Source organism: Quercus robur, chromosome 9 (genome assembly GCF_932294415.1).
Source record: "Quercus robur chromosome 9, dhQueRobu3.1, whole genome shotgun sequence".
NCBI lineage: Eukaryota > Viridiplantae > Streptophyta > Magnoliopsida > Fagales > Fagaceae > Quercus > Quercus robur.
The window spans coordinates 19,040,419-19,068,240 of NC_065542.1; the positions used below are offsets into that span (position 1 = coordinate 19,040,419).

Genomic DNA, 27,822 nt, shown 5'->3' on the forward strand with positions numbered 1-27,822 from the left:
GTACTAGAACATAATAATAGGACCTTATGGATACAAGTCACAAGATGCAAGTCCAAGCCAGTGCGCTTTAGGTCAGGGTGTTTTAAGTATAAATTATACCATTTAATAAAAAGAGAAATTCAAATATTGACGACAACAACAATAGAAAAACACAAATACATAAAGTTTACAATTGTCTTCTTCGAGTTTTCATATTTTGAAATCATTATATGATAGTCTAATTATCAATGTTACAAGATACATCTCTTTCAATTAATACAACCAAGCAATTATTCATCCACCGAATATAGAACAAATTAGAGAACAAAATTCAATTTTATTTGCATAAAATTGAAGTGTAGACAAATAAAAAATTTTAAATTATCATTATATATATATAAATTTTTTTTTTTTTTTTTTTTTTTTTTTTTTTTTTTTTATATTTCAGGTGAGGAGGTCCTGGGATCACCTTGGCCTTAAGATGGCACCACCCCTTGTCCAAGCCCACCTTAAAAAGAGTACTCTAAATCCCAAGATAAGAGTCCAAAGCTAGGACCACCCTAGCTTTAAGGTCACCTCGCCTCTTGTCCAAGCCCACCTTAAAAAGAGTACTCTAAATCCCAAGATAAGAGTTCAAAGCTAAGTGTGCGTTTGAGTTAGGATTATAAATTAAAATTATTTCACTATTTAATTTATTTTTTCTATTATACATATATTTCACTGCACTTTTTGATACTATTCATAAGTTCTACTGTGCTATTTCAACTAACTTATACTTTTATTTACAGTACTTTCAGTAATAATTTTTCAGTTTCAGCAAAATAAATTATATCCAAGCATACCTTACGCCCAATTTTGCACTGTAACATACATAGAGATCCAAATTCCTGCCCAAAAAAAATGACTCAGACAGTCTTAACAGAGCATACAGGATCCCCCGTTATTGGTGAAAGCTATTGTCGCAGTTAAGGAACCAAAACTTTTGCCATACATCATTTTCACATCCTGTTGGATTTTATTAAACCCACACACACACGCAGAAGGAAATATAACTTTATTTCTATTGGGTAAAATATATTTTAATGTATGTACAAAATAACAAAATTGTGGTAACTCAAAAATTTTGGAGACTATTCTCCCCCTTTACGTAAGCTACAAAAATATACAAATAGACACCCCCTTGAGGCAAAGGGATTATTTCTTCCCTTGGGCCAAGAGAGTTTAGGATCTTGGACTAAGCTGCAGGCGTGTTCGACTCGGGTCCTTGCAGTGAATCACTGTTGAATGTAGGCTCCAGCCATTATGTTTCTAGTTGATAACTTTGATATCCCTAAAGGCACATATTCATCTCGTCCATTCTTGGTGTCCCCCATCTGGCATTATATTTGAAGATAATGTGGCAGGATGAATCTCTCAAGCCCTTCATCCAGGGTGCTCAAAAAGCCAAACAAACTACAATTGCTCAATTTCTGTACCCCCTCAATTGAGTAGGTACTGATGGACCCTGCGATGTGTACTCCTTAAAGGCCTTCGACAAATCCCGACTATAGAGATGCTTCTATTCATGAAAATCCTCATAAGGCGAGGATCCACTAGAAGAATCACTCTCATATGGAGTGGTCTCCCTTGGTGATGATGGAAGTGAGTCCTTCTGTTGGGAGGATGAACCTGATACATAAACAAGTCACATCTGATTTAAATCCATTTTGAGTTTAAATCCTCCAGTCAGTAGGCTAAGTATGAAAAATCCTCCAACCAAATCCACTTAGGTTAAGTTCACAAGATACAAAGATCCAGAATCTTGGGAAATAAATGACCAGATATTCCTGACAAGTGTAACTGATTGCTCTAAGAGTGAAGGGATTGGAATTGTTGTTTATATCCCTATAAATCATCACTATGGATGCAATGAAAACCAAAAAGGTGATAATCATCAAAATGAAGTGAAAAGGCAATAACAGTTTAACGAACCTTTTTGTCTTGAGCGGAACTTCTTTGTATGCCGCCTAATAAGCCTCCTAGCTTTGGTTATGGTGAGCTGCCTAGCAAAGGGAGAAAACTCTGTATCACTCTCACTCCAATCATTTTGGAAATCATTCTCTGCATCACCCCTCATAGTCCGCAACACAAATGCCTTGGCCTTGCGACGTTGAGTATTGAAAAGTCCCCTGATGGAAGTGACAAATCCATCACCTGCTCCATCACTTGGACGCTTAATCCAGGAAATTGGATGCTGATCAGACTTCCCTGCCTGACCTCCTTCATTGTCACTGAAATTTAGGTCACTATCAGGAACACCAGTTCCACTGGATTCCCTTTGACTGTGTACTTTGTCTTTGAACTTCTTACCCTACAAGATCAATGGAAAGACCATGACAATGATTTCTGAAGTGAAAAGATTAAAGATTGTAGTTTTGCCATCGATTTGAAGATACTAGAACCATTATACTTGTAAGTTCACTTGCTAATGTCATATATAAAGACATAAGAGATCTGTATGATAATGCTGATGAGAGAAATAACTCCTTTCTTATGTTCTATATGAGAAGGTACAGCTTTAAGAATAATCCAGCTAATATTTGCAATAGTTGGAAGACTTTGTATAACATTGTCATACTGGCCTAGTCATATATCCTGGATTATTAGAATTTGCAGATGTGATCCAGTGGGAACTAGTACTAAAAAGGATGTATGCAGAACCCTTACCTGCATTCCCGTGACAGACTTCAGGACTCCCCAGATAATATGCTTCTTAACTCGTGAGAACAGTCTCCGCCAAGTTCCAGTGAACTCAACACGATGAAATGTATCCATAAGCAACTTCAGATCATTTACAACAAACCTTGATCCCTCATAGGTAACCAATAGCTCAACCTATGCCAGAAAATATACAGAGTTTGATTTTAAAAACCAAATTTCAGCAAGACAAAATTATTGATTTTGACCACACAAAAACTGAACCAACCTGACTTATCTTGATATTGTGGAACTCCATCATTTTCCGAGGTCTAGATCTTTTCTCTTCTTGAGACTTCACTAACTTTTTCTCCTCATGAGAGGATCGACCAGATTTGATAGCTTTGGACTCTTTCAACTTATTTTTAGAGGATTCATCTGGTTGGTCAACAGAACCAAGTGGCCCATTTTTTGAGGAAGAAATGCTCTGTAAGATAAGTTCATTAGCTACAGATTCTGCAACAGTCTCCTCCCATGATCTATCAAAGGATGATGTTCTTCTTAATTCTGAGGTTGAACCACTAGTAGAATTTTCTTTTATGTTTTGCAACTTTGATGCCTGCATGGTAACCACAAGTTTCATAAAACTTCTAAGAAAATGGAGTGACAATATATATATATAAATATATATATATGAAAGAATAAACAAAAAAGTTATATTTCACCCCCTCATAAAATATAAAATTCCCGGATATCCAGGCCTAGGAAGAGTGCTAACTACGTTTGGTTATACAATGTCTTAATACCAAATGCCAGAAGATATTTGGAAACTTACTTGAGCAGAATCAGCATGGACAGAAGGTTGATTGGTAACAGGGGCAGAGGCACTTGATTTGGATGCAATGTCAGACTCTTTTGCTGAATGACTACTTGATGCAGAGGCTTCAAGGATTGATGAGCCTTTCTTTACACGTTTTGAACCAGCAGTCGTTGAAACCTTCCATGCTTCCTGCACGCCACAATGTAAATCATCAATTTCCTTAGGTTCTACAACAAAGTAACTGTTCCTATTTTATTGGCTGGTATAACCCAAAACAAAAAAACAACAAATTTCAAAGCCTGGATGTCTCCAACTAACCTGCCGCCGCTGTGAATCTTGCTCTTCTTCAGGGAAGAAATATTCCCACATCATTCTATACATCATCTCCGTTAAATGGATCTTAAGGGGATAAATCTCTACCTACAATGTACAGAAATAGCTGGTGTCAAGCAATAAACTCTTAAACATACAAATTACAACCTTATAAACAAAAGCTGCTTCTTCAACAGAAACTATTCAAATAATCATTTCAAACTTCCAACTACGGAACATCCTCAGCAGAAGTTATTACAAAATATTCCATATTCAGCCTCTTCATGCGCCAAAGAAAAAAAAAATTATTATAGTGCTAGTATTCATAGGGTGTGGCAATGCCAGAAAGGTGTGGCATGTAAAAAGAAAGCAGAATCCACAAATTACAATTAAAAACAATTTTATGTTATGAGTATTATACATGTGAGGGGAAAATTAGTCAGAATGTATTAGAAGCATTATATTAATAATATGTGCTGCGTTGGTGTAATTAATTTTTAACCCAACACACTTCCCAAAGATTAACAATTTAAAACATAACAGAAGTTCTTATTTATTGAAAACAGTGATGTTAAGAATAATACTCCAAAGGAAACCAAGAAAACTAGTCACCTGGAAAAGTTCAAGTGGAGAGTTCCCATCTCTTGGAGCTCCCTGCTTTGCATCTACACGAAGCATGAAGTTTCTACAGCCAGAAAAGTTAGAGAAGTGTAAGAGTCTTATGCCCAAAGGATAACAGGGGAAAAAATCATACAGTTAAAGATTTATAGGGCTTAGGATGGTAGTGTCTGCTCCTCTTGAGGACCCAAGGAAGACCTTTAGAAAGAATTTCCTTTTTAAAAATAAAATTTTGTTGTATTTTTATACTTGTTGGAGACACTGAACAAAGTAGAACCACAAAACGTTTGTTCTTAGGAACCAAAACAAAATGAAAATGGAAAAAAAGATTATAAAGTTTTACTATGAACGGAATAACTAATAGCCAATGGTGGGAGAGTTTGGATTCAGCTGTTTTCATAAACAATATTGAAGTATTGGAGATAGAGAGTTATGGGTGGTATCCATAGTTTTTTCATTGAATTTAAGCTTTTTCAATTGGTGGTTGAGGAAGGAGGAAATTTTTTCTCCTTACGTATTTTTGAATGGGGCAAACACTTCATGAAGTCAATATTCATGGGCAAGAATGCAGCTGTATGGTTGATGAAGAACATAGAGAACACATGGTGGTCGGAGTCAATCCCAAACAGATTTTTACGCTTAGGGAAGGAGACGCTGCGTACACTTTACAGCGAAGTGCTAATGCCTTTGGTCAGTTCCTTTTAGTGTCTGAACTCAGAGTTGGAGGGCACAGAAGATCTGTTATCATTCCTGGAGGCAAAGCACAAAATGGCTGGAAGGTCTTTGGGCTTGAACTGAGGAAGATGTTGGATCCTGACCAATATGCTTTAGGTGGTTCAGGTCAGGCCAAATTTGTGTCTCTGCCACAGAGGAGAATGTTGGGGCCTCATCCCTCTCGGTCTTTCGCTGAAATCGTGAAGCGTCAGGTGCAGCCAAGGGTTGTGACTCAGTCACAACTCATAAAAACCATGGTGAAGGATAAAAATTTGACTCAGGGGGAGTCTGTGGAGAAGCAGAATCTGTCAAGGGGGTTGTTGGAGATGAATCCAAGATTCTCAGATGCTAAGGTGGGGGAATTTCCGGTGGGTAAGCCTGATATGTTGGTGGTGGGAGGAGGGGTTAGAAGGAAGCAGTGCATTAATGTGGTGTCAGATTTAGGTGAGCAAAATCTGGCAGAAGATACGAAACGTATCCCACCAAACTTCAGTTTGAATTCTAAAGCTGAAAATGGAAAGAGGAGTGCTTTAAGGAGATCTTGCTGGATTGGGAGTGGTCTTATCGTGGAGATTGATGTGAAAGGAAGGAGACGTGTTTCCTGGGATAGAAATAAAGGGGGAGATAAGAATTTTAGGGGGGTGACACGGGCTTGTAAGGAAATTGACAAGGGTTTGCTGGGTGTGGGCTCTAACAAGTTGGCAGCCCAACAGACTATTAGTAAGTCTAGTTCAGGCCCGATCACCGTAAGCCCAAATACTTTTGAGCCTGGGGAATGTTCTTATAAGCTTGTAGAGCCTTTACCCTCAGCCGATATTTACGAGAAGGTTGGAGAGCCCACTGGTGACTCCGACGAGCTCTGGGTTGCCGACTTAGGTGGCTGGAGGTCCTGTGAGGTCACAGTTGGACTGGATTCAGGCCGAGATGGGCGGAAAGAGCTTCTCGGTGCCTCCGAGGAGCTCTCACAGCCTCACGGTGACTGGGATAGACCCCGACAGTCCCGCGGTGGATGGGTTGGTGGTTGGGACCAGCACCGATGGTCCTGCGGTGGCTCCGTTGGAGTTTGAGGGCATTTTCTCTGCTGGGTTTAACTCCGACGGACCCGCGGTGGCTCAGATGGTGACTGGGTTTGACCCCGACAGACCCACGGTGGCTCAGATGGAATTATATGGTAGTTCCTCCATTGGGTTCAGCTCCGATGACTTCGCTAATGATGCTTCCAACATTCGTGATTTCAGACCTATTAGTTTGGTGGAGAGTTTATATAAAATTTTGGCCAAGGTTTTGGCAAATAGATTGAAAATAGTGTTAGATCAACTGATATCTGAATCTCAGAATAGTTTTGTGGGAGATAGACAAATCCTCAATTCAGTTCTCATTGCAATGAGTGTGTTGATAGCAGAATAAAGAGTAAGATTCCGGAGGTGATTTGTAAGTTAGATATTGAAAAAGCTTATGACAATGTGAATTGGGAGGCGCTTCTAAAGTTGTTGAAGAAAATGGGCTTTGGGGAGAAATGGTGTAGCTGGATTTGAACCTATATCTCTACAGTGTAGTTCTCTGTATTGGTCAATGGGTCTCCAGCTGGCTTCTTTGGTAGTTCTAGAGGATTGAGACAAGGTGATCCGTTGTCTCCCTTGTTATTTTTAGTTATGATGGAGGTGTTTAGTAGGATGGTGAAGAGAACGGAGGGGGCAAGTTTACTTAGTGGCTTTAGGGCGGATGGTAGGAGGAGTAGAGGGGAATGCGTTTCCCACTTACTGTTTGCGGATGATACTATTTTGTTTTGTGATGCAGAGGTGGAGCAAGTCCTTCATGTTCAATTGAAGCTTCTTGGTTTTCAGGCTGTGACTGGTTTGAAGGTTAATGTAGCTAAAAGTGAGATAGTTCCTATAGGGGAGGTAAATAATGTGCAGGCTTTGGCAGAATTTTTGGGTTGTAGGGTTGGGGCCTTGCCAATGACGTATCTTAGTATGCCGTTGGGAGCGTCCCATAAGTCCCCTTCTATTTGGAACCCTATTTTGGAGAAATTTGAACGGAAGTTGGCAAGGTGGAAGAAGTTGTATTTATCTAAAGGTGGTAGGTTGACACTACTTAAAAGTATGCTCTCTAGTCTTCCCACCTATTTTTTATCTTTGTTCACCATCCCTACACATGGCCAACAAAATTGAGAAGCTACAAAGGGACTTCTTGTGGGGTGACTCTAAGACCCATTTATTGGGTTGGGATAAGGTGTGTATGCCTATTGCTAACGGTGGTTTGGGTATTAGGAAATTGACCACTTTCAATAAAGCCTTACTGGGAAAGTGGCTTTGGCGTTTTGGGATTGAGGAGAATAGTCTTTGGAGGAGGGTGGTAGCTTTGACATTTAGGGAAGAATTTTGGGGGGGGGGGGGGGGGGGGGGGGTGGACCTCTAAGTTAGGAAGGGGCATTCATGGGTGTGGTTTGTGGAGAAGTATCTGGATGGGTTGGGAAGTCTTTAACAAAAATGTCCAATATAAGGTTGGGGTGGGGGATAGAGTGAAATTTTGGACAAACAGGTGGTGCGGAGATCTTCCTCTCCATTTGGCTTTTCCAACCTTGTACAACTTTGCTGCAAACAGAGAGGCATCCATAGAATCATCTCTGATATGTCAAGGAGCAGGGGATAGGAGAACTTGGGATGTTCGTTTCATTTGGGGTCCGAATGATTGGGAGGCAGATGTGGTGGATGATTTCTTTCGATTCTTGGCATCCATTTTACCTTCCGTGACTGATGGTGATCATTTGAGATGGAACTTGTCAAAAAAAGGGGATTTCACTATCCGCTTATATTATCATAAGTTACATGGCTCTTCTTTCATTGCTTTTCCTTGGAAAGATATTTGGAAGGTTAAGGCACCCCGGCATGTCTCCTTCTTTGTTTGGACAGCCACATGGGACAGGATCCTCACAAGAGATATCTTGAGACTCAGGGGCTTTGATTTCGTTGACTGGTGCATTATGTGTCGTTGCTGTGGTGAGACAGTGGATCATTTGTTGTTACATTGTAGAAAGGCTTATCGGCTGTGGTGCTTTTTCTTTAGGATTTTTGGGATTTCATGGGTTCCCTGGCGTATGGTGCAAGATTGTCTATTTAGTTGGTGGAATTGGTTGGGGAAGCATTCTTCTTACATTTGGAATCTAGTTCCGCTGTGTTTGATGTGGTATATTTGGAGGGAACGCAATAGGCGAACGTTTGAGGATTTGGATAGATCTGAAGACCAACTGCTTGCTCTCTTTTCTGGTTCCCTTTTTTATTGGGCTAGGGCTTGGGGACTCACATCTAGTGACTCTATTCCTTTTTTCCTTAGCTCTCTTCTTCTATGTAATTAATGTTTTTTTTGTTTTTTCTTTTTTATCGTTTTTGTTCTTTTGCTCTGCTGGTGCTATTTTGCATCTAGCAGTTTTTTTAATATACTATTTCTTACCTATCAAAAAAAAAAAAAAAAAAAACTAATAGCCAATGGTACCACCAAATGCAACAGACAGGAAAAAGTTCATACCTTCCCCATTCGGGCGGAGGGTTCCATGCAGATAAAAGCATAGCAGACTTGGCATTAGTCACGCAGTTCCTGACAACAAAAAATTTTGTTGTGAACTGAGCAACACCAACATCTTTGTAATCCCGGTCAAAGTCATAAATCTGGTGGGAGGAAAAATTATAAATATGAATCAGCTGAAAAACTAAATGCTACCAACACTATAAAGCATAGCACTTCCTAAAACATTAATGAAAGATAAGCAGCATATGTCAGGAAGCTTAGATATCCAACAATACAAAAGAAATCCATCCAAACCAGGAATATCCACCAAGAACATCAAACTCATGCAAACAAAGATGGTCAATTAAACTACCAAACGGTCATCATATGCTCCAACAATAATTGGAAAATTCCAAATCAAGTCCTTCCAAACTAGAATCTTAATCTTCATTAACCACTGAGATATAGTACTTTAAATGGCACAAATGAAACAAAACAAAACTCTTAAGTTGACATGAAAAAGGCTTTGAGTGGATGAATTTAGAAAAATCCACAATCTGCTTTTCCAAGTGCCCAATCTTTAAAAAACTCATTTCTCTCCCACTCTCTAGTGTGAAAAAAAAGTATTGCCTCCCAACATTAGTCACCAATGTGGCCTGCTGTTGTCTTCTAAATCTCTATTGTGAGCTAATAGTGTGCACCTCCTCATTGCCATCAATCACCAACATTGATTTGAGTGCCTTTAAACTTCCTCTCCCCCTACCTCCCAAGAACCCTTTTATTTATATAAATTTTGCCTAAACTATTTTGCTAAAGGTAGCGTGTTTGCATATAGAACCCGTAGAACCCACCGCATGTGAAGATTGCCAGTGCTGTAGAACAACATCCACAAGGTTCTTAGAACTACAAATAATAAAGCTCTAAGTCCATTGACTCACTTCCAACCTCCCTAAACTCAACGATAATTGGTAAGTGGTTAAAAGTAGCTTCCAAAAGAAATACCAGGGGAGCAATAATCCTAACCATTGTTTCCCACAATGAAGGCATGCAAAATTAATTAAAATTCTTTTTTTTTCTCTCTCAAATTGTACAAGGTTATCCTTAACACCTGACCTGATGAACAATCACCACTTGTCCAACAATCTGATCAAAACAAGAACAATACAATAATGGAAAAAGCTGACCACAGATCCTTATAAACATCTATATTTTTACTTGAATATTCAACATTAATACCATTTCCTCAGGGTTATCAATCTATCACACGCGTAGGTGTGCGCGCACATAAAAAGAACACAATTCTTTTGTATAGAGAAAGATTTAGCCATGATACAACAGGAATCATACAAAATACTAACAGATCTTTCGCTAGATTTAAAAAATAAATAAATTCAGTTCTGAACATCTTCAGAAACTCACCATGTCATTAATCTCAGCTTCAGCAAAAGCTTTACCATCTACAAGCATGCTCCAAACAACTTTGTTAATTTGCAAAGAAATACGCATGGCATATGAGGGACTTTTGTTCTTTTCCTTCTCCATCAATCGTAACTGAGCAGCTTTCTGCAGTGCCATTCTTAATGACGCAGATGCTGCCTTCCTTGATTTTTGTGCATTTACAAGATCTCTCTTTAGACCTTGCACCTGAATAGTGAAGCTCATACTGTTTATAATCTATAAAATATTTTGAAAAGTGATATTTAAACGAAAAACAAACATATACACATGTAAACATGAACAACAACATGAGAGAGAGAGAGAGCTACTAAAAATTATATCTATTTTTTATAACAAGTAAAAATATTTATTGAAATGAGAAGATTTGAAAAGCTATGGCAAAGGGATGAAAAGTGAACATTTCTTATTTTTACAAAATTGAAAGGAAAAAAAGAGAAGAAAAATGTTTTATTCAGATTCATTTTGGATTGAAAATGGTTTATTAAGATTGGATTTAATAGATATATTTTCGCGATTTTTGGTAAAATGTATGCATCAAAAGGTGTGCCCATAGTTCCTAAGGATATAGTTGTTCCCATTTACAAGTCATGAATCCAAATGTAAGATTTCATTTTAGTTCCCAATAAATTTAAGATCAAGAAATTACATAATTCTGCTGAGAAAAGAGAGGAAACGTGTACTTCAACCATATTATAATGCAAAAATCCTGAAGGCTGAAGCACAATATGATTGCACCATATTAAATTTTGAGGAAATGTTTATTGGTGACCTAAGCAAATAAAGTTCTCTATAGACAAAAGAAAAATTGGAGAGCACAACAATCTCAAACCCTGGAAGAATTGATCATTATTTTGGTGCAAGAAGGTTGATCATGAAATATGCAAAGAAACAGTACTAACATTAGAATCATAAACTGTCATAAACTAGCTATTTAAAGGTTATTTGCAAGGAATATTTCTCACCAAGGTAGATCTTCCTCCAGTTATCATCCACAAATCAGCTTCCTTTTCTGGATATAGGTCACTGGATGTACTACACCTGAGAGACAATTTCCTAATGTCATCAAGAAGCAACTTCTGCTCTTGCTCTGTCTTTTCAAGGTTGATTTTTGCAAGTTCTACTTCTTCGACACCATCTGGAACCATCTCATCTGCCTCCTCTTCAACATCATCATCATCTTCAGTAGGCAATGATAGACTACTTTTTCGAGGCCTGAATCACATATGTTAATCAAATAACTTTAAGGGTCAGACAATGCCACACAACTTGTTTATAACCAGAGCACATATTTAATTTGATGAGAAATTAAGAAAAAAAAAATCATATACTCACTTTGGAAGCCGTGCAAAAAGAAGATTGGTCAACACATCCAGCATGACCTGAAACTGCCGAGATGTCATTGTTGCTGTTATATTATGAGAATTGAAAATGAGCTCCTTTAAAGGCTTCACCTGCAACAGAAAGATGCAAAAGCTTTTGCAATTAAAGTGTTCAAATGAGAACCTAGTTTAGTGTTTGTTTGAACACACACAAAAATGCATGTATGTTTGTGAATGCATTAAGTCTCACAAGTGAGAGTAAGATTTATTAAATAAGTGTGCACATATGTACAAACACACACATGCATGTAATTGCAAACATACCTATATGATGGCAAATTACGTCAAAATATATACTTGGGGTATGATATCCAAATAAAATCTTTTTTTAATAGGTAACTTACAGTTGAACCCACTGAGTGAACACACAATCTCATCCTCCATCTTGCTCTAACAAGGGGAGGAGGTGCCATATGAGCTAGAGCTTATTGGTATTGATATCAAAATAAACCATCAAATGGAAAGTAACTGTCTTACCTTTAGTTCAGGAGTCCCACCTTTGTGCCTTGTGTATCGAACATACATATCACAGGGCATAAAAACCCTTTCAAGTAAAGCACCAGTACGTTTTACTTTTGGAGAGCTTCTAAGAATTTTTGGAAGCCACTGCAATCCAGCCCCTGGGTCAACATCAGTTGGTGCAACATGAGCCTGCACGTGCTCCAACATGACAGAGAACTCCATGCGTTTCCATGTCATTTCAGGTTGACATTCAGGGATATGTACATTTCCAGTACCAAGTGCCTGCTCAATCATCTCATAACCAACATGGAGGACTGAATGAAATGATCGGGCCAAAACACGACCACTGACTGCAGCAAGCAGAAATCTACCCTGTTTGCAAAAACATAGTGAGTGTGCATTTGGCATAAGCTTACTTAGCTTCTTGCCGTTTGTTTTTGCTGAATTATACATGGTTTTTTGTTTCCATTGTATTACTTTTGCTGCTTCATGTTTTTTGTTTCCGTTGTATTGCTTTTGCTGCTTCGTGTTTTTTGTTTCCGTTGTATTACTTTTGCTGCTTCATGTCTTTTTGCAAGTAGTATTTTTTTTAAATAAAATTTTTCTTATTTATCAAAAAAATAAATAAGTGAAATCAAACTTACAGAACATTGACCTAACAATAGCAAAAACAAAGGTCCAGAAAAACCAAAGTAAACAATAATCTTTTTGACTGAAAAATCTCATGCAAAAAAAAAAATTCTGAAGCTGAAGTATCCTTTACAACTTACATTGGCGTCTTCCGAGTGAAGATTAAACTGTGGCTCAATAACATTCACCATGAAATGACGAGTACCATCCTCCTCAGAATCAGCCATGCTTAATTTTTTCATTGCTAATCATGAAAAATAAATGGCTCTTAGCTGAATCTCGGTAGTAGAATATATGATTCTAATGAATAACTTGATGACAAAATATAGCTAGAAATGTGTTCAATGCTGCTGGCAATCATTTGCAACAGACCCTAGAGTAAATTACACTAATGAGATGTTACCAGTTCTAATAGCAATTATGCACCGCTAAATAATTTCTTCAAACCAAAACATCAAAGGTTGGTTGAGATTTACCAGCAGCAGCAACTGACAAGTTCTCCATTTTAACTGAATGTGAAGGAGATGATGAAGTCTCAGCATTTTGAGTAGAGGGAACACTTGCACTGTGGCTATTAGAAGGGGGCTTAGGCACATCATCCTGATGTGTTCCAACTCCACTATGTAGCTGATTCTCCTCAAGTAACTTCCTCTGTGCGTACTGCCGAGAAGGAGATGGCTTTGGAGGTTCAAATGCCTTGGATATGCCACCAACCCAGGACCAAACGGCATCTCTATTCTCAATAGTCCATAAAAGCTTGAGGCCGTAAACAAAAATGCGCTGACAATTGTCAGCTATTACAACATTGTACCCATCGTCATCATCTGGGTCAGATCGTGTATGCTCATCACTCTCACTCCCATTTTCAAACTCAGATCTGACATAAGTCATCTCAAGATTTCTTCTTCCAGCCTCCTGCCAGGCTAATAACCTAGCAGGGTCAGCCTTTCGCGCCTGCCTTCTGATTGTGAAATAATCAGATGATAACAGAAATCCATCATCACGATGCTTCTCGGTGCATCCAGTCACAGAGTTACTTTTATCACTGGGAACTCTATCCATGGATGCAGATTGGGTGCTTTTCCTTGTCATTTGAACTACTTTTGCAACACTGGTGCTATCTTCTTTATTTAAGAATGCCTTAGGCATATGAAGGTCAAGACCCTGGTAAACGAGATCAAGAGGGTCACGCTTGCATTCGAAAGTATATTTTTGCTTACCTCGACTGTAACATAGTTCATACTTCAGCTTTGTCATATTAAATGTCAGTCCTTTGGCCGGGTCATCATCATCTAATGGCATGTGTTTCATACAAGTAGGCGCAGCATCTACGCGGAGCATAAACTCTGTCATCACTTTGTCCAATGACAAATTCCCTGATCTGGCAGCTCTTGGAATTCCAAAACGAGGCCAGCGAGAGAAGGAACGCAATTTGTGAGGAGGAATATAATTCATGCTCCAGAATTTTAGTATCCATGCTAGATCATGGGCACCAATATTCAATGTTGGTGAAACATTTGAAACATTCTCAAGCTTATGAGGAGGACCATAGACAGTTCCATCTACACCTGCACTATCTTCCAAAGTGGAAGGTGGGGATTGTTTCTCAGATGATGAAAGAAGGGGTCTAAGAGAGAAATTCCACCGGAGGGACAGAGAAGTTGATCTGAAGGGGTCAAAAACTTTTTCGCGAGCTTCCCCTTCAATGGGAAGTGCATATAAATAATGATTAAGTGGATTTCCAGATTCACATTCCCAGTCCATAGTAACTTCGAGAGTGAAGGCTGGGGCTTCCAGTAACGGACCAGACACGCCACTAGGAAGTTTTAAACCACGACGGCTTGCCAAACTCTCCAAACTGCTCAACAACATCTTAAAATCCTTTGCTGAAACATAAACACGACCGTCTGACTGTTGGATCTTCATCGAACTAGAGATAATTTGAAGTTTGTCAAGTTTTTCATAAGGATCAGTAGTAGCAAGTACATTCCATCTGGTTTCAGAAAAGATTAAGGTGATATTTCCATGAATGTAATTTCTTACATCATCCCACCATGGTAAGCTCCGTTCCTTTTTTGGCGGCTGAGTTGGAATAGAATTAACATTCCTAGTGCTTAGATTAGCCCTGCGAAGAGCCACAGTAAAAGCATAGCTCACATCAGCAAAAGCTGGCTCATATCCCACTCCAAAGGATACTTCTGCTTTCTGAAAATATATAGGCAAATCTGAGTATGTTTTCACTGGTGGAGTTGTACCACTAGCTGAACGAAGCATATTCACCTTTCTCCATCTCCCAACAAAGACATCTTGGTAAATTTGAGGCTGAAAACATGTTGCCTAATTCAAAGAGAGAACAGTCACAACCATAGAGCATAACTTAGATGTTGAGACATTATATGATTATAAGAACACAATCAATGAAGCCAGAGATACGAACAAACAAAAGCTGTTGTAGATGTCATGTCTTTTTTTTTTTTTGATAGGTAAAATGTCATGTCTTCAAACCATTCTATACTCATTCATTGAAGTACAGGGAATGTAGAATCACATTTGGTGAAAGAGAAGACGGAATAAATACAAAATGTTGAGACCTGATAGGGTGGAAAGTGAGACAAGGCCACCGATCAAAAGGTACACACGCTTCCTTCGAGGTCCACATTTTAATCAAGTAATGATAATTAAGGTCTACCTTTAAATGAAATAATTCGTCTACATTTTAATGGATGAACCCCCCCCCCCCCCCCTCAACTTCTCTCTGCCTCCTTTTTATTTAAGAGAACAATCTAGCAATATATAGGTTGATTATTCTGAAAAGGACACATACTGAAGTAAAACTCTTGAGCTTATAGATAGATTATCTTTTTGCAAGTGTCAGCGTAAAAAATAATGTGCTTATTGGATTTATAAATTTCCACATATCCAGTGATGACAGATTTCCCCCTAAACAAAACACATCTAAATGATGCGAGTATATACTAAAAAAGAAAAATCATAGAAGTGGTAGAAAAGAGAGGCAGCTGTGAACCTTACCTGCTGTGCTAGCACAACACGACCTTCACATTTACCAGAAGTCGCAGAAAAGAGAGGAAATGTGTAATTTCGTAGCTGAACAACAAGAGAACCTGTTTGCAAGAGAATATTACTCCCATACAGTCGAGAAAATGGTATATTTTTTTCAAGACAGACAGGATCAAGCTTCTTAAGAACTTCTATCATCCCAGTATCTCCACCATCAATTCTAGTCAAGGTTACATCTAAATCTGTCGCAGAAATAGAAAGAAGAGAAGTTCTGGAGGTGCTAGGCTTAAAACCAGCCTGAAACCCTTCCCTACAGGCACCTGAACCTTCTGATGGTTCTAGACTCTGACAGGTCTTGTAATATGATCGGAATGACTGTTTATAAATTTCTTCTTCCATTTGGCGAAAATCTAATGGCTTTTGTGCATCAACCTCTGCTCCATCAAAGTAGGTCTTTTTTTCTTGAGCAGAATCATTTGTTTCAGCTGTTTTAGGACATTGGTTGGCTTTGGAGATATATTCATCAAGAAATTTCAACCTGACAGCTAATTCACAAGCCTCATTCTTCATTAGCCGATAGTGTTCATCAAGCCAACCCTGCAAAGGTTCTTCCTCAATATCGGCAGTTAGCTTGCGTATGCAAAACTTTACACTTCCAAATCTCATTGAACTGGGCTTTTTAGCTTTTGAGCTTTCTTTCTTCATAGGAAATATAAGATTAGTTTTAGCAGCAGTTATAAGCTTCAAACCACGCAACATATCCTCAATGGCATCATCAATGGCACGCAATTGCAACCTGTATGGCATGCAAATATGAACATCGAGGCCTTGGATTACCCAATCCCATGTGGTGCCTACTGGTGCTTTTGCATCGATAGAGGCACTAGGAATACGTGAAATTTGCATCCGGCTACTTCTGAATACTCTTGTCCCATTGAAACTAAGCATAAGCCCTTCCAGTAGTACTCCTATGCGGGCATTCTCAGAGAAGATAGACTGAACCTGAACCATTGCATCAACCCCATCTCCAGCCTCTGCAGATATACGCAACATTTCTACATCAACAGCAAATATTGATTCCCTTTTAGAGTGCTTATCTAAATGTCCGGATTCCGTCGTGGCTTCTTTCTTATGCACAGTATCCCCCATGCTAGAGACATCTTCCACAGATTCATTAGCATGTCTCTGAAGCTTCTGATTATGTACCAGCAACTTCAATTGCAAAACAAGTTCAATTAGTGATAGATGTATGTCAGGCTCCCACCTGACCATAATATCGGTAGCACTGAAAAGAGAGCAGACAGCAATGTCTTTCAGACCACCAGTACGACGTACAAATTTAGCATTCTGCATGTCAAACAATGTCACTTTTGTTGCAGGCTTATGTTCCACCAAATATTCCTGATAAACAGATCTGGCCCTTTCAAGTTCCAATTGTGTGGATTGTTTCTCCTTGTTCACAGACAAACTGAAATGGAAAATGTCAAGAGAGAGAGAATATTTCAACTTTTTGCATTCTTCAGAAATTGTGGACATTACTTTTGCACAGCGTGGCGTTCCATCAGCTGAGACACTGATGACAACTCGACCACCCTGTGATCCATAATTGACACGCTTGGGATCTGCAACAGCTATGTTCTCCAAACCTACATCACCACAGAAGTTTACAGAACACCGCTCAAGATTAAATTTCAAGAGTCGTGTCCCTTTCCCTGATGATTTGGATGAACGCCCTCCCCGACTGTGTGTTGTTCTTTTTCCAGATGCAGACAGCTTTTTCAAGAGATTTTGAAAGGACATAGCAGTTGATATAAGCGACTCAAGACGCTTAAAAGTTAAGTAAACACCCATACCAGTTACATCAACAGATAGAACCAATTTACACCTAGGACCATCTTCTTCAGATATCTCCATGTCCTTCTTGCCCCAATCCAAACTAACCTTTGCAATGTTCATTAAAGAACCAGAATTTGATTCCACGCCAAAAAGGCTTTCTTTTAAGCATTCTTGATATTCATCAGCCATGTGCAAATTTATTTCACCAAGTTCCATCTGTACCGCAGTTCCCGTATTTGATATGTTATTTGCGAACACATGTGACGATTGTGAGCAACCCTAAATTAGGAATGAGAAGTTAATATACTGTGCAGTCATAACTTCGGAGGTTAGGGAAAATTATAGAAAGAATGGAGGGGATATACAAATGTGGATGAGCAATTGAGCACATCAAACAGTGAGAGAGTACAAAATACTGAGATAAAACAACTACTTCACAGGTGGAAATCTACAAAAACAAAGTCAAGTCATCTACTATTTATATTCCAACATAAAAAAATTACAAATGAAATTTGCAGCTCCTCCATGAATGCAGTCGAGCAATTTGATATAGAAAGTAATGATAAGAAAAGTGAATCGGAGACCAAAACGCTGCCTTCAGTATCAGGTTTCTGTCATGGCCCAACAACTTTCATCCCTTTTAACAGTGGCAGAGAACTCCAAGCAGTCAACCCCTTCACTGTATTTGCTAATAGCCATAAATAGTGGCTAACTTAAAATTTTTAAACCCTAATATTGTTTATGTTAAGGGTTCGTGCAAAGCAAAATTATCATGATTCTGCTATCATGCTGACAAATTAGTCAGTAAATTGTCAGCTTATGGCTATTAGGTTTTATGTGCTAACTGGTGCATCTCTTTTAAAGTCTTCAAGAATTGAGGAAGTTTTTCTGTGCGGTCACTGGGTTTGCCAATTTGTTAAAATGATGTAGTCTTGCTGAATTTTTATTTATTTATATAAATTTATTTAATTATTGCCGTGCTGTTATAGTGCTGCTGTGTTTTTGTCTAGTTTTGGCATGTGGTTGTGTGTAGCAGATTGGTGTGGTGCTGGGATGTACATAATATAGTGTATTCCTTTTTCTTTGGTAATGAATTTATCTCTTGTTAAATTACCAATTGTCCCAAAAGCTTAAACTATTAAAAAATTTAATTATTTAACCACATACTTCTAGCACTCCCCCTCATGTGTGGGCTCAAACTCTATTTTAATAGGTGAGGCTCAACACGTGAGATTTTAAATGGGAGGAAGAGTGGAGGAGAAAAGGGTTGAACTCAGGACCTCCTGCTCTGATACCATGTTAAATTACCAATTGTCCCAAAACTTAAACTGTTGGAAAATGGTAAATTTAGTCATTTAACCATGTACTTCTGACATCTCTTATTCATCAAAAAAGAGTTGGTTTTCTAAATTTGACAAAAGATAGGTCTAGGGTAATGATACTCCAGGAACATATACTGCCCTATAGCTAACAAGCAATAACACAATACCGTCTCAAAACAACAGGTTCAAACACTTTCCCTAATAAAATAAACTGTGATAATGATAAATTAGTAAACAGATCACTTACATGATATACTGGTACACCACTGATGCTATAAAGCACAATAGTCATCTCAGGGGCTGAGACTGTACATGTCCACATGATGGCCTTGGATTCAGTAGATCGAGGCTTTTCAGGAGCCGACAATTCCTCCCGAAGCACCATTCTTTTCTTTTTTGAGTAGTGGAGGCGTAACCACGGCTTTAATCTACTCATTATAATGTTACACTGAGTGCCCCCCAGTTTAATATCAATTTCAGCTCTAACAGGCAAGGTCGGCTGAATAGTAAACACAACCAAAGAATATACAGTGAATTAAAAAAACACACCATGCACTGCCTATACAAGATTTAACAAATTCAGATACCTCACAAAAGTGAGACACCAAAATTATTTCAAAGTAAAACCCAAATAAAGTATTATTATTCATAAATTATACATACAACAGCATTCATATTAACACTATGGGTCAATATAGTGATTTGTGCACATTAAATGCATAATAGTTGACAAAAACCAATTGCTGCCTTAACCTGATGATAAAGGGCAATCATCATGGAGCAGACACCATAAGTCAAAATTCTATTGTATCTTAAAATAAAAAATAAAAAGAAAATTGATAGGTAATAAGACTTTTATTAAAAGAAATGAACATCGTGTTCACAATGATGAACACTCTGAACATGAAACAAATACATATAGAGATAATAAATAAATAAAAAAACAGAAATACTAGGCTGCCATAGTTTAACTGAAAGTACTGACCTGTATCGGTATGTATAGAAAAGAAACAACATCAACTTTCAGTATCTCCAAAACTGAAGTACCAGCTTCTCTGAGCAGCTGAAATATAATGAAAAAATAACCATTGATAAACGATGCTGTAACATGGTTGTAAAAACTACATTACCAATAGAGCTTAAAGAACATCAATATCCATACGTGAATCTCACTGAAATCCATTTGTACATCAAGGCGTGTACTGTCCCCCACATCTTCACTGGATCGAGATTTGATTATTTTTAGTTGAATGCCCATGATGTTGTTCTCAACAACAAGATCATGCTCTTGATGCACAAATCTCACATCCAATTTTGGCAAAACGAAGCAAACCTATAAATTAAAAACATTATTTTCTGTTAGTTACCATTTAGACCAGTCTGCATATTTTTCTAAGCTTTTCATGCATTCCAATTAAACACAACCAGGAAAAATTCTATATAAATTTTTATTATTATGGGTAAGTTACGCACCAAATGGTTCTAGAAAATATGGCCTCACCTTCAACTCCATTCTTATGGGAGAGGAAGTGCTATTTGGCCAGAGCTCATTAGCAATATTCTATATATCTTGAGAATTACAAAAAACACATAAAGATATTATCACTACCATAAGGAACCAAAGAAGATGCTCAATTATATCTACATGCATAGAATGAATAACGGCTAATACAACTTATGTAATAAGACATGGTAAAACAATTTGCACCATAAATAACTATAATGATAGTGTTACATCGTATAAATATGTTTTGAGTTAGACATAGCAAAAGAGATGCCCGAGGAACTGTAATACAAGGATCCTTCAAAGACAGAAAAGATGGCTCTGCTAGTAGCCAGTGGTGAAGAAAAGATGGCTCTTACACCTGAGACTTATCCAGGTTTAACAACTATAGAATCTTTCTTTTCATTTTTGACAACAAAAATTTATTGATGACAAAAGATAGCCTAAGTACACAGGGAGTGAACAACTATAGATCTTGTCACCAATAAGATCAACTCCTGTTAATTTGAAATATTTTAAGTAAAATAAAATTCTTCTATTTTTTTAGATTCATTAACTTTTGCAAATTGAAATTGCCCATAACTCCTTTTCTTTCAAAGAATTTTTTCATGAACCAAAAAAACATCACAAAGCACTACAAAATTCTCTCAGGTTGGTTCTAGGTTTTACTACAATAGTGCTGGATTTCCATTATGCCAGAACTATAACTCCGTCTAATAAGTTAGAAACTATGGTTAACAGAGTGGAGAATCACATAATGAAAATTTCTTCTAATTAGGCCTCATATTTTGAGCAAGAAAAGAAAGAAAAAAAGCCTTTGGTAAATTGAAGTAAATAAATCCATAGTTACCTATTAGCTTAAGCTTTTGGGGCAAGGGCAACTAAAGAATTTTTTTTTTCCCACAGGCTCATCCAATCAACCCAAAAGATTAAACCTGTTTTTGCAGCTTTCTTTTTTTTCTTTTCTGATAAGTAACTATTTGTGCAGCCTATCAGGCTCAGGCTAGAAACTTCTGGTGCTAATGTTTATTACTTATTAAATTTTAATGCCTTGCCATAGTCAACCAGCAGAAGTACAAAGAAAACCATTATTTTATATATTTGTATAAAAATGTTTGTTAAGAAGGGAAAAACATTAAATGCTAGTCCAACTGATAAAGCTTCTGAATTCTAATGGAAGACAATGATGCTGAAATGGTTTTTCTTTCAATCCCAATCAACTAGGATTCAACAATAAAATTTAAATATATTGACAAACCTTTTCTGGAAACATAGACGTGTACTTTGAAAGGCCTACAAGAGCTTGTTTTTTCTGTGGACTTTTAGCACCCACAGAATCAACAGTTGAGTCCATAACTTTATCAGAATGAGAAAAAGTGTCTGATGAACTCTTGCTTTTTGAAAGCAACTTCTCATTAAGATTCACAGTGACCTCCCCACTGGTAATATCCAGATTCTTGGTAATTACACCTACTTCCCTACGCCCGAAAGAAAGATTTGTAAGATCTTTAGTTGATAAACCAGCATATTCAAGATCAAAGTTTGAACAAAAAAAAGTTAACAAGTAGAGACTATCCATATTTAATATGTTTAATCCCAGAAAAGAAAGCAATACTTGACTGCAAAGTTAGCCAAAAAAAGCAACATCAAGTTTCCCATTAATCAACAGATTGATAGCAACATATGTATAAAAGATACCTATCATGACCAAATTCACAAGATAGAGAGAATTCTTCACAGCTAAATGGAGCAGAAGATCTATCAATCATGGCAAGGGATGACTGTCCTGTGGAAATGTATCCTCCACTGTTAAAATTGGATGCTTGGTCACAACCACCCTGTGGTTCACCAATGTGAACAAAAATAGGTAATATATGTAGCTTAACGACTAGATTTGGCTTGGATCCACCATCTTTAGAAATATCCACGGTCAGTTCCTTAACTTCAACAGTAACTTTGGGTGTCTGCAACATTTGAAGAGACAACAACCATGAGCAAATGAATTCCTTGCCACAAATAGAGACAGTAACAAAAAGGAATCCAGGGACTGTTTTAGCGGATGAAAGAGAAACCACATTGTTCTAAATTCAGAACTTTTCAACCTTAATTTCAGCAATACACATCTTAACAATTTTGTTGTTAATAAACCTAATTACATTAAAGTTCAGCACTAGCCAGAAATACTTACTCCCCCTCACCCCCCCCCCCCCCCAAAAAAAAAAAAAAAAAAAACTCCAAAGTAAAAAGAAACTATGGCGTATCATTTTCATTTTATTCACTTGAAAATTAACAGCATTATAGTGATTTCATGAGTCCAAAGTGACCATACATCCTTATAAGCCTCTCCATACAAACAATTTGGTCAACAATGAAATCCAAAGAGCAGATAAGTCATATAACATCTAGAATTATCATGAAAGAATAGTCAGGAAAACAATCATCCAAAAAGAATACTAAGACAAACACCACATACCTTCACAACCAAATCTGTCACAGAAACCGACAAATATCTTGCAATGTTAGCAACAACCATCCACTTCCCCCTTCCTGAGGTGCGTGGTCTTCGAATTTTAGCCTTTGATGTGCTTGTAGTTGAAGGCCTCACTACAACTTCTAAGTCACATATTAACACTTGCAGCTTTGGATCCTTAGAAACACCAAGATTGACCAAGGACTGACGTAAGCTGAGTCTAATTTCACCAACAGATAAAGATTCAACAGCACCCTGTCAATATAAAAGTCAGAACATCATGAATGTCATAATCCCTAGGAGGCTAAGAGACAGAAATCTGCTAACATAACAAACACGCCATATTTCTACATAGGATGTTGAAAAGTTTCCAGAGACAGATTTTCTTCTTTGCCAAGAAGGAAGAGCAGCAGGAGGGGGAGGACAAGGGAAAGCAACAACAGTATTATTTACTGGTAGTAGTCCAGTTCAAACAAGATATCTTTCAAGTCTCTTGAAGGTAACTTCAATTATATGTTATTTTATTTCTTTAAAAGAGAGGAAGAAGAAGATAGATAGGCACTCTAGTCCATTTTGAGAATTATCTACACTCAAATCTACATGGCCACCTAAAGATTTACCTTGAAGATAGTACACTAAGAGATATTCTAAGAAACCAACCAAATGCATGTTTGTTTCAGTCTAGAATTATTTCCCAACAAGTATTTTCTACATTTCCATTGCTTGGTATAATTGAAAACCCAATCAATGAAAACCTTTTCCTCAATCAACCAAAATTTTTAAAATTTTTAAAATATATATCCATCATCACCTCAACACCAAAAATTGCTAACATCTCCCCTAAGTGTGCCCTCCATGGGCACCATCACAGGTTCCAACACCATTATATGCTCCCTATGTCTCCAAATCCTCCTCAGTCACTCCTCCTCCACTCACTCTCTAGGATTTTTCCCTCTCTTTCTCAAGTTTAATGTTGATCAATGGTTCTCTCAGGTGATTGTCATCTCTCATTTTCTTTTTCTCTCAAAATCATTTTTGTACCAGGCAAACAGCCAAAGACCAGTCCCTTACTTCTATCCAAACAACAAACAATAAGGTATTTTCCTTGAAAACATTTCACCCTGAAAAATGTATTACAACAAAACAAACACAACCATAAGATGGAAATAAATGAAGTAGCCCCACATTTATTGGAAGAACAACAAAAAACGAGAGCCAATTAATGAGCACCACCAATGGGTAAAGTATTTGTGACCCACATTTTGCACAGATTGAAATACCACAGGAAGGATCTGTCAGTCAACATCATTAAAACCATCCCATTTCCAACAATTTGGCCCACCGTATCTTGTTAACCAAATACATTTTAGGTTGCAAACTTGAAAAAATTTAGCAAACAAAAGTATTTGGTTAATCATAAAATCATTACCCCTATAGTGATTCGAGAGAATTCTAACCAGTAAAGCATTAGACGTTATTATGAGCCGTTAACTTAATGCAATAAGGAGAAAAATAAGCCACATTGCTGACCCAAGCATATAGTAACAAATTAACTAAGTTACTAAGTAAAAGAAAAACCTTGTTGAACTTCACCACAACGTCCCGTAAACATTTCCATCCACCAACCCGAAATCTAACAGATGCTCCCACAATCCGGCTTAGAACCCATGCCAGCAACCTGGAAGCAAAGCTGGAGAAAAGGAGGAGGGGGGGTGGGGGAGTTCAATGAAGAATGAATCCAAATCACATCATCCTACAAGATGTGCTCATGACAATGACAAAATGATAATATTTTAAAATGGTATTGATGGCAAAAAGTTATCCTTAAATCATCTATCAGCAATGATACAAACAAAAGCACATCAGGGAAATGATGACAATGATGGCAAACCAGTACAAAGAGATGAAGATTTTATGCAGCCTTTGAAGATTAATTTGTTGGTACTTTGCAAATTCATCTATACACACATATTATTGGTGCCACGTGTGAAGTCTAATTAAAGTAAAGTTGGGTGGTTTTAAAGTTCTAGTTATATATCTCTTAGGATACCTATCAAAAAAAAAAGTTATATATCTCTTAGGATTAAACAAGTTTCTAATTTGGGTTTCTATTTAATAAGTTAAAGTCAATTTTGAATTCAGGAATAGAATGGTAATTTATGCAATCCCTGCAAATTAAGGATAATTTGGTAGTTTGTTGAGTCTAGAATTTTCTCGGAGTAGGTTTTATTTTCCTTGAGTCCAGCATAGTCTTTTATTATCTTTTATTAAGTTTTTAGTTTACCAATCAAACTAGGAGTCCTAATACTACAAGTACAAGAAAGAGTCCTATATATTTGTGCTCAATGACTCAAAGAACAAGTTGAGTTGATTAATAAAAATATTTATTTTTGAGCATTTAGGCATGTTGGAGTCTGTGTGTTCTTTCTCCCTTTCTATTTTCTATTTCCTCCATCTCCTTGTTTCTTGCGTTAGCGTTCATGAGTACTATTCATACAACCCTTGAACACTATAAATTTCTCCCTTTTTCTTCTTCCCTACAACTTCAAGTCAAGCCCGTCCGCTTACCTATCAAGCCCTAAAACCCCACATAATTTCTTTATTAAATAACCTTTAAAAAACTCATCAAACACTAACCCTTTATTTTACAATTCTAAACCCTAGATCCAAAAATCCTCCTAAACCTTAACCCACCACAAGCACACATACGCAGATTCACCAATGAGTCCTACATCAATTTGGTATCAAAGTCTTACCACAAGTTCTTCGCAGAAATTTTCTCCAACAACTACTTGATGAAATTTCTCATTCAAGATGATGGTCACCAATGTGGAACTAAATTCAAGGTTTCAGGCTTTTTCTCAAGATTTTGTAGAATAGAAGTTGCAATGATCGAGTAACATGACGTGTTCCATGGAAGCAAAGCCAAAACAGTTATATACTATGAGACAAACTTTGGATAAGCTGACAGGTTCTATTTTAGCCAAATATTCTGCAAGAATGATAGCTGATGGATTCCCTCATGCAAATTTGCTGCCACAAGGTCTATTAAAGAGAGAAACTCAAACATATGACTCACCACAAGAACAACTTCAAATTTTTTAATTTTTTTTTTGATAGGTGAAAAATAATAATAAGCGCAACACTTGAACCTCCGACCTTGTGGCTAACGGCCACAAGCTCTAGCCAGCACAGCTATTCCAGCTGTTCGTGTATTTCAAGAACAATCAAATGAATGCATTACAAGGACAATGAGCTAAAAAGTGTCCTAGAGTTATTGGCATGTTGGCAATGACATTTTCAACGACATCATAATATAAAAATATGGAGGGTGGTTGTGGTGTCTTTGGCAAGAAAAGAATGTTAGTGGCTTTGAGGGATGTGAAAGAACTATTTTGGATCTGAAAATACTGTTTTTCAAATATTTGTAAAATTGGATGCTAGCTTTAGGCTTATTTTCCTTTTCCACCCTCTTAGATTTGCTTAATCATTGTACTTAGAAGTTTGATTTTGATGTACCTATAGTATACTTCCAATGTACTTGGGCTATACTTAATCTTATTAATAAATATTGTTAATTATTATAATAATAATAATAAAATGATGACTGCGAAGAAGCAAGGTGGGCATAACATTGATCATGGAAAAGTCAAAACCAATGAAGATATTAACATTACAGCTATGGATCAATTAAGAAAGGATTTTAAGCTGAAAAACCTTCCAAGCATTGATTTTACTATATGGTCAGTTTAGTGAGTAGAGTTTACATATTAAAAGGTAAATGTGCAACAATGTACTAACATTTGTAGGTTTTCAACATAAGGGGTCCCCTATAATAACATTTGTAGGGTTTAGAGAGTACGAACAAAATTACTTCATGTTGCTTCTTTTCTTTACAGGTAAGTTAAGCACGAACTCACCGTCCATCAAAATATTATGGGATGACAAAGTGCCATTTGACCTAGGGCTTGTTGCAAAAACTTCTTACAATGCATCTACTATAAAATTTCAGTTTCTTAAATATTGTTTGGACTCGCCTCTAGCCAGTAAAACCTACGGGCAACCAGCCCCTCCTACCAGAACCAGGTAATCCACCGGCATTCACCCCTAACGAACTAAGAGCATATTCTAATATAAACATGGCCAATCCTAAAGTGTTATTAGCGTTGATTTCGCGTGCAATGGTGTCAAATCTCAAATTCAATGTCATAAATGATCAGCGACCCGAATTTACACAAGCTCTACAGACTCAATTCGATTATGCAAGTGAAAAACAATTTGCATCACACCAAAAAAAAAAAAAAAAAAATCCAATAGAATCGGCAAAATTGAGGGACTTACATGAAGAGCAACCACAATGTGATGGAAACAAACAAGAATCCGAAGAGGAATTTGACCGGCGAGGCAGCCATTTTCCGAGAGAATGCGCGGGAAAAAAGTTGATCAGAGAATCGAATTTCGGCAGAGACTGGTGAAATGCGAAACGTTGTTCTGTGCACATAACTTCATATGCCCCTGAGAGAGAGAGAGAGAGAGAGAAAGAGAAATTGGAATATAAAAAATAAAAAAATAAAAAAATAAAAAACCCTAAAAAGATATTTGTTGTTGTTGTTGTTGTTGTTGTTAAAGATTTCTTTGGACGAAAAATAAAAACGGTGGTGAGGTTAGAGAGAGAGAGAGAGGACCGATCAGACCGAGTCTTCGAAGCGTAGTGATCGGAGTCTCTGTGTGTATTTATAGGAAAAATTGAGATCCGATCCGCGAGGTTGTGATCAGAGGCACTGAGAGAGAGAGAAAGAGAGAGAGAGAGACTGTTATTTTGATGGAAATGACTAGTGAGGGAAGGGGCGTGTGTGGGGGGCTTGGATCTAGTGCGGTGAGAGTAAGGGAAGTCGTGTTTTGTTTGTGTACTTGGGAAAACGTGCGTGGTGGTATGAGAATTGAGAAGGGAATGGCGAACGTGTCCTCGGGACCGGAGTGGATTTTGTCAACGGTGCCTTTGGACGGTCAGTCAGTTTGTTTGTTTATTTGTTTTTTTTTTTTTTTTTTTTCGGTTCTTTCTTTCGGTACTGCGGTTGTTTTGCTTACCCGCCAGGCACCAGTTGAGTTTGCAATGAGTT

At 37.5% G+C, this 27,822-nt stretch overlaps 1 protein-coding gene across 3 annotated transcripts; it reads right to left on the minus strand.

The window, feature by feature from the left end:
- Window positions 1-1,018: 1,018 nt before the first annotated feature.
- On the minus strand, window positions 1,019-27,717 carry LOC126698348 (protein SABRE). 3 transcript variants are annotated; one of them, XM_050395509.1, is made up of 24 exons: window positions 27,397-27,717; window positions 27,044-27,217; window positions 24,281-24,392; window positions 22,706-22,957; window positions 21,931-22,196; window positions 21,491-21,710; window positions 19,891-20,061; window positions 19,714-19,791; window positions 18,976-19,227; window positions 15,583-17,685; window positions 13,029-14,889; window positions 12,693-12,796; window positions 11,938-12,294; window positions 11,414-11,532; window positions 11,044-11,293; window positions 10,043-10,267; window positions 8,645-8,784; window positions 4,400-4,472; window positions 3,794-3,895; window positions 3,491-3,664; window positions 2,945-3,274; window positions 2,686-2,853; window positions 1,951-2,329; window positions 1,019-1,647 (listed from the first exon to the last, which is right to left on the minus strand). In XM_050395509.1, exons 2-24 carry the CDS (start codon window positions 27,112-27,114, stop codon window positions 1,538-1,540), a joined length of 7,917 nt encoding a protein of 2,638 aa, XP_050251466.1. In that variant the 5' UTR covers window positions 27,115-27,217; window positions 27,397-27,717; the 3' UTR covers window positions 1,019-1,537. The 3 variants fall into 3 exon arrangements, with proteins under 3 accessions (XP_050251466.1, XP_050251465.1, XP_050251467.1); XM_050395508.1 differs by having other exon boundaries at window positions 27,388-27,717; XM_050395510.1 differs by lacking the exons at window positions 22,706-22,957; window positions 24,281-24,392; window positions 27,044-27,217; window positions 27,397-27,717 and having other exon boundaries at window positions 21,491-21,705; window positions 21,931-22,072.
- Window positions 27,718-27,822: the final 105 nt, after the last annotated feature.